The 13,904-nt window shown below is 35.2% G+C and overlaps 1 protein-coding gene across 1 annotated transcript in view; it reads left to right on the top strand.

Moving 5' to 3' along the window:
- Positions 1 to 474: 474 nt before the first annotated feature.
- LOC106961753 (contactin-associated protein-like 4) overlaps positions 475 to 13,904 on the top strand; it is a gene marked incomplete at its 5' end in the record, with an annotated part of 37,204 nt that continues 23,774 nt past the window's right edge. The window contains 6 exons of the mRNA XM_015055710.1: positions 475 to 633; positions 1,972 to 2,172; positions 2,904 to 3,066; positions 4,741 to 4,868; positions 6,216 to 6,386; positions 13,329 to 13,547. Coding sequence (XP_014911196.1) covers positions 475 to 633; positions 1,972 to 2,172; positions 2,904 to 3,066; positions 4,741 to 4,868; positions 6,216 to 6,386; positions 13,329 to 13,547 — 1,041 coding nt within the window. The remainder of the gene's footprint in view (positions 634 to 1,971; positions 2,173 to 2,903; positions 3,067 to 4,740; positions 4,869 to 6,215; positions 6,387 to 13,328; positions 13,548 to 13,904) is intronic.

Raw genomic sequence — 13,904 nt, 5'->3', positions numbered from 1 at the left:
TCAAGTGTACTAAGATGTTTGCACTAGAAATTAGACTAAAACTTCTTGGTAGGATTTTGTGTTTTTGCACTGCACAACAAGTTTAAGTGATTGCCCATCATTTATGATTTCTTTCCGGTCATATATCTTCCTTGCTTTCCTACCAGTTTTTAATAACGCGTTGCACAACTTTTAATCAAATTTTAGTAGCTTCTGTAATTTTTTTAGATATTTTCTCAATGACCCATTTTAAATAAACATCTTTTTAGGTCCCTGGGATGTGTCTGTCTGCATGTTTTTTTTTAAAGAAGTCAGTTGGAGTTAAACAACTTGTTGCCTGCTGACAGTTAATCTTCAATGCAACAATTATCCGAAAGGAGGTTATTTGCAAACTCTAGTCGGAGACATTTTTTGTCCAGTGTGTTTCCATGTGAAGCAGCAATCATAATCTTTTCCAGCAGTGTTTGGTCTTCATCCCTGTCTCTGCTGCTGTAGGCGACTTCCTGACGATGTTCTCATTATTTTTCCTCCCAGCTGTGTATGAGCAGTCCTGTGAAGCGTACAAACACAGCGGCAACACATCGGGATATTTTTACATCGACGTGGACGGCAGCGGACCCATCAAGCCACAGCTGGTCTACTGCAACATGACAAGTATCGCACACACACATACACACACACCGCAACTCTCTATTAAGTCATAACTTTGTTTTGAATGCTTGGAATTTGCATAATTGCAAATGATGATTCTTCACTCATCTCAGTCTGATTCACTTTATTTTCTACCTACCTGCCTGAAATGCTTCCTCTCTCCTGGTGCACGATAATCTTTATTATGATAGCATTGATGTTTCTTGTGCTTTTTTTAAAATCTCCATTATAACATCATTCAGTCATCCACCCTACCAGCCTCTTACCTCCTTACATTATGATATAAACAGTGATAGGACACTTGTTTCATAACATACAGCAGTTTTGGTGAAACTCAAATTGTTGTAGCTTATATGTCTGCAGGGAATTGATCACAATCATGTATATTAACCTGACTGAGGGCAAAGACTCTTATGTTAGAGATAAAATCTGTCTCGTCTTTAACAGGTTTTATGCAAACAAAAATAAAACAAAACAAAAACGGAACATCTGGATTTATTTTACTCTTAAAAAGAAAGAGAAACATACAAAAAATGTGTGATTCTGTTCCAAACAAACAAGAGAAAAGAAGAACCACCCAGCCAGCATACCTAAACAAGTGGGTTTATCCATATTTTCTATGATGATCCCACATGGAAAGAGTTTTGTGTTTTTCTGTTGTATTCCACACACTATAATTTACATCTATAGGTCAGTTCAGTTAGGTTTAATAATATGTTTGTTTTGTACAACGGCTCACAATCTTAAAGCACTTAGCAAGATATACAATAATCTAGAACCTAATTTAGTCCAGTACATTTCAGATCAAAGAGAAAGTTCAGCATGCGTGACCTTTCTTCTGCTGTAGATTCTTTTCTGACAGCAGCAGGTGTTTCCACTCATCTCTTATCTGCTTGTTTGGTTAATTTTAACAAGCTTACATAATGATTTGCTGATTCAGAAACACAAAATCTTACCAAGTATTTTGGTCATGTTTCTAGTGAAATAAGACTAAACTAACTTACAAGTAACTTTTCAGCTTTTTTTTTTAGGTCAGTAATTCTTTAATATTATTTAAAAGTATTTATTACAAGTGAAACAATTTCCCAGTAGAAAAGGATATTTTCTCATATTATAGATCAAAATAAATGGCACTTTTTCATCAACATTAAGGAATTATTAACTTAAAACAAGCTCCTATATCTTGCTGAAAAGTTATTTGTGAATTAATTTTGTCTTATGTCAAGTGTACAAGATATTTGATTTAAAGATGAATTTCACTTGATTATTTACACTCAATTGCTTTCTCTGTCAAAAAAATTAGGACATAATAATTATATCAACACGTTTTTATGTTTACAGAGAGCGACACATGGATGATTATCCAGCACAACAACACTGAGCTGACCAGACTGCGACCGGTTTCTGGTGTGGACCAACAATCGCTCCACTTCAGCTACTCATCTGAAGAGGAGCAGCTTTTGGGCTCCATCAGCCAATCAGAGCACTGTGAACAGGAACTCTCCTACCACTGCAGGAAGTCCCGCCTTCTCAACACCCCAGGTAGAGATGCTCTTGTGTTTCTTTATTATTATTTCAAGGCAGAACATGTAAAAGTGGTAACCATGGAACCATGAAGATGGATAAAACTGGTTAATGTAGCTGGAATATCTCTCTATTGTTCACTTCAAGTAGGGAGACAGATGTACTTACAGAAGGAAAAAAACTAAGAATTTTCATCTGGAGTATTAAAATTTTAGGTTTAATTAGATTGTGGTTATTTTGCTCAAGAAGCAACATTTTTGTTTTGTGCAGTTAAGAAAAATATGTTATTCTGGAGGAAGTCCTTGGTCTACATTCTTTCAATACGCTTTTCTTTTAATTGAATCTTAATTTTCTGTCCTGTTTGTTGTGAAACAGCTTGTTTACAGGTTTCAATTTCTGTTAGACTTGATATTAAAATCAAATTATTAGTGGGGAGTTTTAAGGCAAGTCTAGGTTATTTCAACAAGTCGATTTTCTTTAATGATACGAGTTATAATTAGTCAACAAAAGACCCCTATATATAATTTACATCTAAACTAAGAATAAGCTTCACCAGGTGTGTGATATTTGATTTCTATGTTGGTTAATTATAATTATGTGTAAAGTAACCTGAAGTCCACGTGGACATTTGGAGTAAACTCATCCAAAATCACATTGATAAAGAGATTATTTCTGTTAAAGTTTTCATGTAGCCGTTGTGTGTGTGTGTGTGTGTGTGTTTGTGTGTGTGTGTGTGGTGTGTGTTTCAGAGGGGTCTCCGTTCAGCTGGTGGCTCGGCGGCCTCGCCCCCGGCCGTGAGCAGACTTACTGGGGAGGAGCTCATCCAGGCAGCCAGCAGTGTGGCTGCGGCCTGCAGGGCGACTGCCTGGATCCACAACACTACTGCAACTGTGACGCAGACAGATTGGAGTGGTACTGACTATTATAGACATGTACAGTCGTCTGTCATGTGGTTTTCCAATCATATTTGGACATCCATCCTTCCAGCCATCTATCTACACCTGCTTATCCTTGCAAGGTTGTAGGGGAGTTAATGGTGCCTATCTCCAGCAGCCATCATTCGAGAGGCGGGGAACATCCTGGACAGATCGCCAGTCCATCACAGAGCAACACAAAGACACACAGGACAAAAACACACACGCACACACTCTTATGTAAAGATAATTTATTATAGTCTATTAACTTGAGAACCCATGCAAGCAGAGGGAGAAAAATAATCTGCAAGTGAAACTTCTTCTGTGTCTTGCTGAAAAGTTACTTATTAGTTAGTTTAGTCTTAATTTAAGTTTTCTAAGGTATTTGCATTATAAACTAGACAGAAACTACTTGGTAAGATTTTGTTTTTGTAGTGCAAAAGCAAAGTCTTTGTGTTTTAAATATAAACTTGCAAAACGAGGTTAAAGGCCAGATCTTTATCCTTCTGAGATACTGTGGAGTGACTTGAAAAGCTCTGCTGTATCAGCATCATTGATCTTTCAACTAGTAATAAACAATATGGATACTATTTTGTTATATTCTTCACCCAACTGCTGATACAGACTAAAAACAGCAGTTCTTTCTGACTCCATCTGCCTTGCAGTGCAGCTTGCCACACAGAAATGATTAACGATCAGCGAAGAAAACATGTCAAAATCAGAATGAAGTTATACGAACGCTCAGCCGAAATCTACACGCAGAAAATAAACGAGCCACGTCTGAACCTTTCACCTCGCTCCGCTTCACACGAGTGACTGGCAACGCACCATTTGCAACTTCAGTAGTTTAGCAAACACCAAATCATCTGGAATAAACTGACAAGGCAAAAACAAAAAAGCTGCTTTAACCTTTGATCATGTTGTAAGTACAGAGCAACACCCACCTGCAAATCCTGACTTCCATTATAATGTTTTTTTCACAGAAAAGAGCTACTACTGCTGCGCCTCCATATTTTATCAGGCATAAAACATTCTGTGCATCTCTGCTTTCAATCCTGGTTGTTGATTTTTGTTATCCTGAATTTTTACTCTGCAAAAATGATAACATTTACAAAGATGAAGATGGGAGTAAAAGTTAATTTTGAAACAACACTGCAAAAATACAAAATATTACCAAGTATTTTTGTTTCTAGTGCAAATATCTTGGTACACATGAAGCTAACTTAAAAGTAACTTTTCAACAAGAAGTATAAGCTGGTTGTAAGTCAATAATTCTTGAATACGGTTAAAAAAAAAGTTCTAGCTTCATTTGTATATTTTATTTATGACAAAAACACAATTTTCCTGTTTTAAGTGAATAAAATCTACAAGTGGAATTAGTATTGTTTGTAACCATATTCAAAAATTGTTGACTTAAACAGCTCATCTTTCTGAAAACTTACAAGTTATGTCTTATTCCAAGAGTACTAAAATATTCATACTAGAAACTAGACAAAAATTCATGATGAAATTTTGTGTTTTTGCAGTGAAGTGATGCATCTAGATTCTGTCTCATATGATGTTGTAGCTAAATGTGTTGTACATCCATGTGAATTTGCAAGCTATCAATGCAGGAGCAGTTTTGCCATTTTTTCTGCTTATTTTTCCTCTTTTTTATGTTTTTGTTTTCCAGGACTGAGGACTCAGGCCTGGTCACCCATAAGGAAAGCCTCCCAGTCAGATCTCTGGTAGTGGGTGACCTCCAGAGGCCGGGGTCAGAGGCAGCATACAGGGTGGGACCACTCCGTTGCTATGGAGACAGTAAGTTTATCTAAATCAGTGCTTCCTAAACCTTTTAACTTTAACTGAGCCTCTCTAACTTATTTATCTTAAACATAGTTTTTAGCAAGGGTCTTAAAAATCTGATTTCTATATAAGGTCATAAATCCTGGACAGCCTATTAAATGTAAATTGTTTTTCTTATAATTTATTCGCAACTATAGCCAAAAGCAAAGGCATTTATGCCTATAATTGTTTGTTTCCTTAAACCGATTTAATTTTTGAGTTTTCTAATTTCTTACAGTAACATAAGAGCTGTATTTTACATCTACAAGTGCTTAAATGAGATCTATTATGCTTCCTTGAACAGGTTAGGATAGGACTATGGTCTATACAAAACATGTGTATTATATTTGTTGCACAAAATCATTTTTAATCAGATTTTAGTCTGGTCTGTCCTTCCTATTTTGATTTTTTTTTTTTTTTTTTTTAGTTTTTTTTTTTAGAATGAGCAGTTTTAGCAGTTCACTTCAAATCCAAATAAGTTGCTGCCGGCCACACTCTCCAAATCAACGTTTACACTCTCACATGAAAATAGCTGCAGAGATATGTCCAGTCATACAATTGTACATCTTTGAAAAGCAGAAGTAGAGCCTCCTATACAAAAAAGAATGCAGCAAGTGATTTCTGGATGATAAGTCAACAACAAAATATTTGCCTTTTCCAGCAGCCATTGTACAGCAGTAAAACCAGCTGTAAAAGGTCTGAGCTTTGCTGGGGTTGCTAAGTAACGGTGCAGTCTGACTCAACAATCAGGAAGTTTTTGAATCGACTCTTTTTCCAGACACCAAAAAATATTAACTTACTGCCAAAAAACAACTGGGTGTTTTTGAGACCCAAACAGAAACAAAACCCTGCAAAAATAAATAAAAACAAAATCTTGAATTTTCACTTCTTTCCTTGTATCTTGAGGAGGTTTCACTTCACATGCAAAAAGAACTGAAGAAGCCTTTTGCATGCGAGGTGAAACATCGTAAACAGCCCAATTAATCCAGTTGCCCCTATATAAACACTTTATACATAACAGGAATTCATTCCCCATGCAATACATCTTTGACAAATATATCTAAAAATTAGACAAACAGCCGAAATGGTAATGAAAGGTTTTAAATCTAAAACCTAAAAGTTCTAGATTTATTACATGCTGAGTAAGATTGCATGGATTTCATTTACTGTTTTGTAATTTAAGCCACATTTTCCCTAAACAATCAGAATTATAAAACACTCTCAGCCCTGTTTGCCTTCCTGTTTTTTTCTTCTTTTTTTTTTTTTGGTTTTATTCTGAAGATCTTGACAGTGAATTTATTTGTTTTTCCCACTTTCTCGCAGAGAACTTCTGGAACGCTGCGTTTTTTGACAAGGAGACGTCATACCTCCACTTCCCCACCTTCCACGGTGAGCTGAGCGCAGACATCTCCTTCCTTTTTAAGACCACTGCTTCCTCTGGAGTATTCCTGGAAAACCTTGGCATTAAGGACTTCATCCGGATCGAACTAAGCAGTGAGTAGAAGCTGGAATAAAACACTGAATATCAGACGAGTGCAGGAGGGAATTAGTTACATTTCTTTGTGTTTATAATGAGTCTGAACTTTGATGTTTGTACTTTTAAAATGTCAGGAAAATTTTGTTTTTTTTTATTCTTCAGAGAAGAATAAAATGTTTTGTTTATGTGTTTAATGTTTGTTGTCATCCAAAATGTATTCTGACAGCCCAAGCAGAAAATTGGGGATTATTAAAACCATTAAAACAAAGCTAATAATTACCGTAGCCCATGTTTTTAATTTTAGAGATGTTCCATGATGTTCCCCCCTCTGACCCTCCATTAAATATTTTCCCTTGAGTAATGTGCAACAGATTATTTACATCATGACTGTGGGAAACTTGTGTAGTTTATGGGTGATTGCACCTGATGTCAGATGTTTTATCTAATTTAGATAAGTTTTTTGTTTTGTTTTTAGAAGCCATTATGCACAGTGATTCATTTAGATCGACTGAAAACTGGTCCAAATCAATCAATTATGTAATTTAGATTTGTTAAATCAAATTAATTACAGATCCCAGACTTTCTAACCCAGTATGATTGTGTTATGTAATTCTAATTTGGACAAATTAGTCAGGCAGAATGAAATTAAAGGATTAGTTTGAATCTTTACCAGAATGAAGTCCCTTATGAGCAAATTCAGGATGATGGACAACAATGGAAAGAGCAATGGTAAAAAAAAAGAAAAGAAGAAACTAGCTCCCAAATCAACTCTTTTTGCTGACAGTCTATCTAAATAGGTTATTTAGGGTTCTATCTTTAAGTTTTTGTGCAAATTTTGACATTTTCATGTAAATTTGTCCCACGTTGTTTTGCTTGAAACCATCTCAGTGTTTTTCTCTCATGTCAAATATTGCCTAAGCAGTTTAATTCAATTCGCCTGTTTAAGACTGTACAGCTTTACGTCACGCGGCACATTACGTACAGCCTGATTTTTCTGAGATAAACTTCTAAAACTGGACTTAAAGCTGGAAGTTTTTCCACTCATTTAAAGCCAGGCACCTTAGCAAAACAACGACCAATCAGTGAGCAATTTCTGCATGAAATGCTACAACTACAGGCTGAACCTTGAAGTCAAAACTCCAAAGTTATACATTACAGCTTTTTTAATCTTAGATGACAGTTGTGTATCATTTAGCACCATGTTGGAATTGGTAAGTAAAAGCATTTAAGAGTCACACTTAGGGTTGGATTTCCAAGGATTCATTTCAAATTTCTGAGATGGAGTCAGTTTTGGTGTCTTATCCACTAAAGAAACATTATTTTATGAATGTAAATTACAGTATACTAAAGATATACAATCATATTTAATAAATTAGAATATGTACTCAGATTAGTTTCGTTTGTAGGCATTGAACCTACTTTTAATTAAGTGCAAAATTCTGTATTGAAATGTGTTTTATTTTAATGTGTTTATTTTTAATTTTAAATGTTGTTTTTATTAGCTGTAAGCAGAAAATTATCAAAATTAACAGAAGTAAAGGCTTGAAAATATCAATCTGTTAATTAATCTGTATAATATGCTTCACTTAGTGAACTGAGTTGGTGAAATGAATGAACTTTTCAGGAAGTATTTATAATTTGAATATGACTGTAAAATATGTCCCTCGGCCAGGAGCTTCATGTTGTTCCATAAAAACTGAACTATGACGTCATAATTTTCAAATACTTGATTCTTATATATATTGATAAAAATCCCAAAATGTTTTTATAACTCACATAAGCTGACAAGATTGAGCCTATGAGTTTTATTTGAAGTGCAATATTTGCAAAATGTGTATTTATTAAAAGGAAGAAAGAAAGAAAGAAAGAAAAATCTTGGAGTCCATATATAAATTTAGAAACTCCTTCAAAAAAAAAATGTTTTACACTCCGAAAAACGGTAACTAGTCTGCTTTAAGAGGTGCAGGAAGATACAAAACATAATTTAGTAAATCAAACTTTTCTTTTTTGTAGCTGTAAACTCACCCAGCTCACCTAATCTCATAAACTGATTTTGTTTTTGTGTTTCTTATAATTAAATTGTCACATTGCATCACAGCACACTTATACTCATTTAAAACGAGGAGCGAGAGGCAGTGCATCTATCTGTTTGCTTTCTGTCCTTTTGCTGCTGAATACAGAAATGTCCTCACTGAGGGACAAATAAATAAAGGATTATTATATTTTCTGTCAATACTACACAGGATGGTGATTAATCATGATGGGAACACACCATTATTTCAATTATAATGGAAGCTTAATATCCAGAAAGAGACAAAAATCCATAAATAATTAGATGAACTGAAACAAATCAAAAACCAGTTGCTGGAGCAGAACAATAAAACAACAGGAATTAAGAATAAATGACTGGACCAGAGAAATAAATACTTCAGAAAGGTGTTACTGAACAGGACATGGAGTAACTGGATCAACCAGCAAAGAATAATGAAAACCAGTGAGCTTTTTTACTGAGGGGAGAGTGGAGAGTAGCTGCATTTCCACTAAAAATGTGTCAAGTTTCTGCATCACACAAAATCCAAAAAAATATCCAAAAATATCCTGTTTTTGTTCAGATAGCAACACATTTTTCTCCTTATATAGGGACGAACTAATATAAAGAGTTAAACATATTAATACATCGCTTATGTAAGCTGTAGCTTTGCAGATATTTTCCATATCTGGCCTTCGCTAGCCTGTAGCGTTGCCTCTCTAGAAGAGGTTCAGGGATTCTTCACCTTTTTTGCTCACTTTCAGAGTCTGGCTCTGGGTAGAAATATTCTCCTGAGGCCTTGAGATCTAATGCGCTCGGACTCTACAACGTGTGGCCTCTCTGCTGGAGATGAGCACCAGCCCCCCACGACCCTGCAAGGATGAGTGGGCATGACAATGGATGGCTGGATCAGACGATGCTATGAAGCTGTTTATCAACTCAGTAAATCAATCCAGGATTACTGACTCACAAAGAGAGAAACGAAAATCTCGTCAAAAAAGAGAAATAATAATAATAAAAAAAACTAATGAATGATCAAATAAATCCTCAACACCAAAGACAAATTATTTAATCAGTCTAACATTTTGTCATTATTAATGTTGCCATCTGTGCATGGTGTTGCATCATTTTTGGTCCACTAAGATAAAAATGATCCAGTCTAAAAGGCGGAGCGCTCATTAAATATCCTAATTGAAATATGTTCTGGTCAATTTGTGACATTAAACAGCATTTTCTTAGAGTTACACAAGCGATCTGAGAATAAAAGGTAAATGTACAGACAGCATGTAGCAGTTTGAAGTAGTTTCAGTTTTAGTTATGCAAGGATCAATATTGCTAAGATTTCTCTCACAAAGGTTTTCTGAAGACATAAGATGTAACGATGTGACTCAGTGAGATGGAAAAAAAGTAGCGGAGGATGGAGCGCGGTTGTGCATTGAAGCATTTTTCATTTTTTCTTTATGTTTTTCATTGATTGATTGAAAAACGAAAATAGACAGTACTTTCTTTGTTTTTATCTCTTATCCTGAAACCTAACCTGCTCCAAAGCAACATGAGTTACCATGGTGACAGATTCAGGTAAGAAGTCCATCCTGTCGTTACAGTTTACACTTAAGAGTAGAGACTGACTACAGCTGGGAGAGAAACCAGAAGGCTGAGACAACTGAATAAAACTCTGAAGTTCTAATTGAAGATGCCCAAACAACTCTTAAATCATTTGTTTGGGAGCATTTTGTGTTTCCAGTAGGAACAATAACTTTAGATTGATTTTTATAAAGGGGACAATACATATTGATCAACATGAATACGTTGTGAAAATATGCCAGAGCCAAATTTAACCTCTAATCACCTGGCAGGTTGATGGAGGAGACTAAAAAGATTTTAATTAAAATGCAAAACAAAATACATGACTTTTGATTTATGACAGACTTCAATGCATAGCTAAAAGTAGTACAATTTACAGTAAACCTTTCTAATTAAAACTGTAAAAAAGAAGAATAAAAGAAAAATTATTCAAAACACAAGTACCATTTTGATTATTTACTAACTAATTTTTTTAGTATTCTAGCAGTGGTGCAACTGAACTGTGAAGAAATTTATTTATAAGTTTAACATCTGAATAAATATTATGCTTTACTCATCTGAAAAAGTCAAGCTCATGTAATATTTCACAAATTAGATTTTATTTTAATCCAAAGTCTGACAGACCAAACATGAAAAATAGCATTGCAAGTTGTTCAGGTGTCGAAGGAGGCAGAAAGAGTCGCTATGACGACCGTTGGCTGCAGGTATGCTATCATTAGTAGCTGCGAAATGGTAAATGTTGTATTGCAGACCATGCTTAGTCAAAACAATATACAAAGATGTGAAGACATACAAGGAATTTGGAAAAAGAAAGATTTCAGTTTGAGTTCGTGTCAGAAATAAGTAAAAAACGCAGGATGAATAACTTTTGGCAGCCTAAATTTGATCTTTGAAGTTTTTTTTAAAGTAATTTTAAAATCTCATCCCATCTTATTCTTGTGAGTTTAATAATAAGCTACATAAATTTTTTATGTAGCTGTTTTTTGTTTTTTTTTTGGGTGGGGGGTGGGGGGTTGTTGCTTGGGTTAGATTTTGCAGATGTTTTTGTTTCACTTTGGAGGAAGTCGTTGACTTTAAAGGACAAACAGAAGAAGAAGAAAAATCCAGCTGAGGGAAACCAACCCCCTAACATCCCTCTCAGGGGAAATCATTGTCTGTCTGGCTGTTCCACCTCTGTATACCAACCCCTCCCTCTTCATCACCAGCAGATTGCTCCGAAACATTGTAGCTGGGGCCAAGGAACAAATTTCTAAATGAAGTTACCGCTGGATGCCGGGGTATTTTTGTCATCTTGTTTTGCGCTCCCTAAGCAATACATCCCCAACTTCCAGCAGCAAAACATGAGGGATGGCGGTCCGCTTCCTCTGCACTCTCTTAAATCTTCTCCCTTTTGATAGGGGAAACAAATAGAGTGCAGCAGACACCCTGGAGGAAGTAAATAAAGACTTGTAGCCGAGCGGAGCTGTCCGTGGTGCTGGAACTGGGCAGGATGGCTGGGGAGCTGGCCGTGGTCCTGAAATCTGACTGCAGAGGAAAACTCAGCAGCACAGATTAGATTCAGCTTCTGCTTTAAGTCTAATGGATGAAAAATGCAATTTTTCACATTATGAACACTTAAATTATACTTTAAGTATTCAAATAAGATTAGATTGAGATTTAGACAGCATAATCTTTCTTCTGCACTTTTTAAAAATCATTATTGCCAGTCCACTTTCCTATTCTCACTTCTATTTAACTGAGTTTCTTCGTCTTATTTTAATGGACATACAACGGGTTAAATGAGTCTTGAATACGTCACAATTCTCATAGTAAACGTTTATCTAAACTACACAGTAAAAAAAAAACAGCATTAATTTGGTTTAATTAGCCTGTCATGAAGAATAAATGTAGCTGTTCATTTTTCTGTCATATTTTCCTATTTTCATAAATGTCAGAGTTCCAAACTAAATATTTAATTCACAAGACAAATATTTATGTTACAAACTAAAGATTTAACTTTCAAATTTAATATTTAGTTAGGAAGATAAACGTTTACTTTGAAAATTCAACATTTACTTCCCAAGTACATATTTAATTTGGAACTCGATATTTAGTTTTCAAAATATTTAACTCGGAGTTAAACATTTAGTTTGAAACTAAATTTTTAGCTTCCAAACTAAATATTTATTTTTAAAATAAATATTTATTTATATTGAAGTAGTTTCAGTTTAAACTACTTCAAATTATATATTTGTATGTTTGTTAAAACTAAATATTTACAAACTACAAAATAATTATTGAGTCCTAATCTTTTATTTGGAAGTAAATATTTAGATTTCAAAATAAATAAATTTAGTTCCAACTTAAACATTTAATTAGGAACTAAATATTTAGTTTGAAAGCTAAATATTGTGTTCTAAACTAAATATCTGACTTTTTAATTAAATATTTAGTTTGGATTAATAAAAATAGGAATAATAAGGTGAAAATATGACTTTGAGAAATGAACACTCAGACTAATAAACCAATTTATTGCTGTTTTATTACTTTACAAATGGCTGCCATACTAAAGATGCTGTTGATAACAACCCAATTAATTGACACGTGTAAAGAAACCAAAGCAAATAAGTTCAGAAATTAAGTCATGCATATTAATGTGAAATGCCACAGGGAAAAAGTTTATAAGCTGGTTTCATTTTCACTACCTGCTCATTTTTCTTCCTTTATCCCAACAGATCTGCTAAACTTGGCAGTATATGGCAAATATTACGGCAGGCTGGAAAAATGAGACGTGTTTTTTATTTATTTATTTTTTATGTAATCAGCTCATGGCCCCAAATTGGTCTTCTTTTGTTTGCTATCCTTTGAGGACTGTTCCCACTCTGCTTAGTTAGAAGCCATGTTGGCTTTATTGTTGTTTTGTTGTGATAGAGTAATTAAATTTCATTCCAGAGAGGCCAACGCTGTCCCTGTCTGCTTGTTTGTCTTTCTACACTGGATGTTGCAGCTCCTGTCTCAATTCCCCGTTCATTGCATTGGCTCATTTCAGACGTGCACAGGGAACCATATGGAAACATGAGTGAGGCTTGATTCCAGCTGTATTTGGAAAGAACCATCTGCCTCTTAGCAGAATCATGGAGATTTAACCCAGAAGTCCAATTGTCATTAACTGAGATTGATGTTTGCTGTTTGAATAAACAAAAGGCTGATTGTTCTTTAGAGTAAGACATGAAGCTGACATGTCAAATGTTTGACTTCTCATCATGATTACTTTGATTATGTTCAACTTCTTCAAGCAGTAAGACGTTCTGTAGAACCAAATAACAGATTCTGTCTGATATTTCTGTCCGTTTTTTTCTTTATCAAGCGTCTGCTCGGGTGGTTTTCTCCTTCGACGTTGGTAATGGCCCACTGGAAGTTCAAGTCGAGTCGACGGTCCCGTTGAATGACAACCGATGGCATCGAGTCCGAGCCGAGCGAAACATCAAGGAGGCGTCGCTTCGACTGGACAACCTGCCTGTGGCGACGCAGGAGGCGCCGGCTGACGGACACGTCCACCTGCAGCTCAACAGCCAGCTGTTCATTGGTGAGGAGCGTTGATTCTATTAATTTACAGGCAAATGTCTTTTGTCCTCTCAGGCTTCCTGCATACTGAGATGTTTTCCTATTCAGTTTGATTTAAGTCTATTTTATTTAACAGGATTTTTAGTTACGGGAAAAACTCAATGGTTTTCTTTATTCACTACTTTTGAAACTATCTTTAATTTGGCCTATATGCTTTAATGTAATCATTGATCAGGGTTGTTCAAAGTGCAGCCCTGAGGCCATTCCTGACCCTCTGAAGGATTTTGTTTGACCCCTGACCTCATAGGTGGTTGATGCAAATGGACACTTTTACATCTTAGAGAGCAAGATGTTTTACAGGCAAACAAAAAAATATGAG

This window comes from Poecilia latipinna, unplaced genomic scaffold, assembly GCF_001443285.1.
Source record: "Poecilia latipinna isolate Pla-1442-1.1 unplaced genomic scaffold, P_latipinna-1.0 Scaffold1332, whole genome shotgun sequence".
Classification (NCBI taxonomy): Eukaryota; Metazoa; Chordata; class Actinopteri; order Cyprinodontiformes; family Poeciliidae; genus Poecilia; species Poecilia latipinna.
This window is presented reverse-complemented; position numbering and strand designations above follow the sequence as displayed.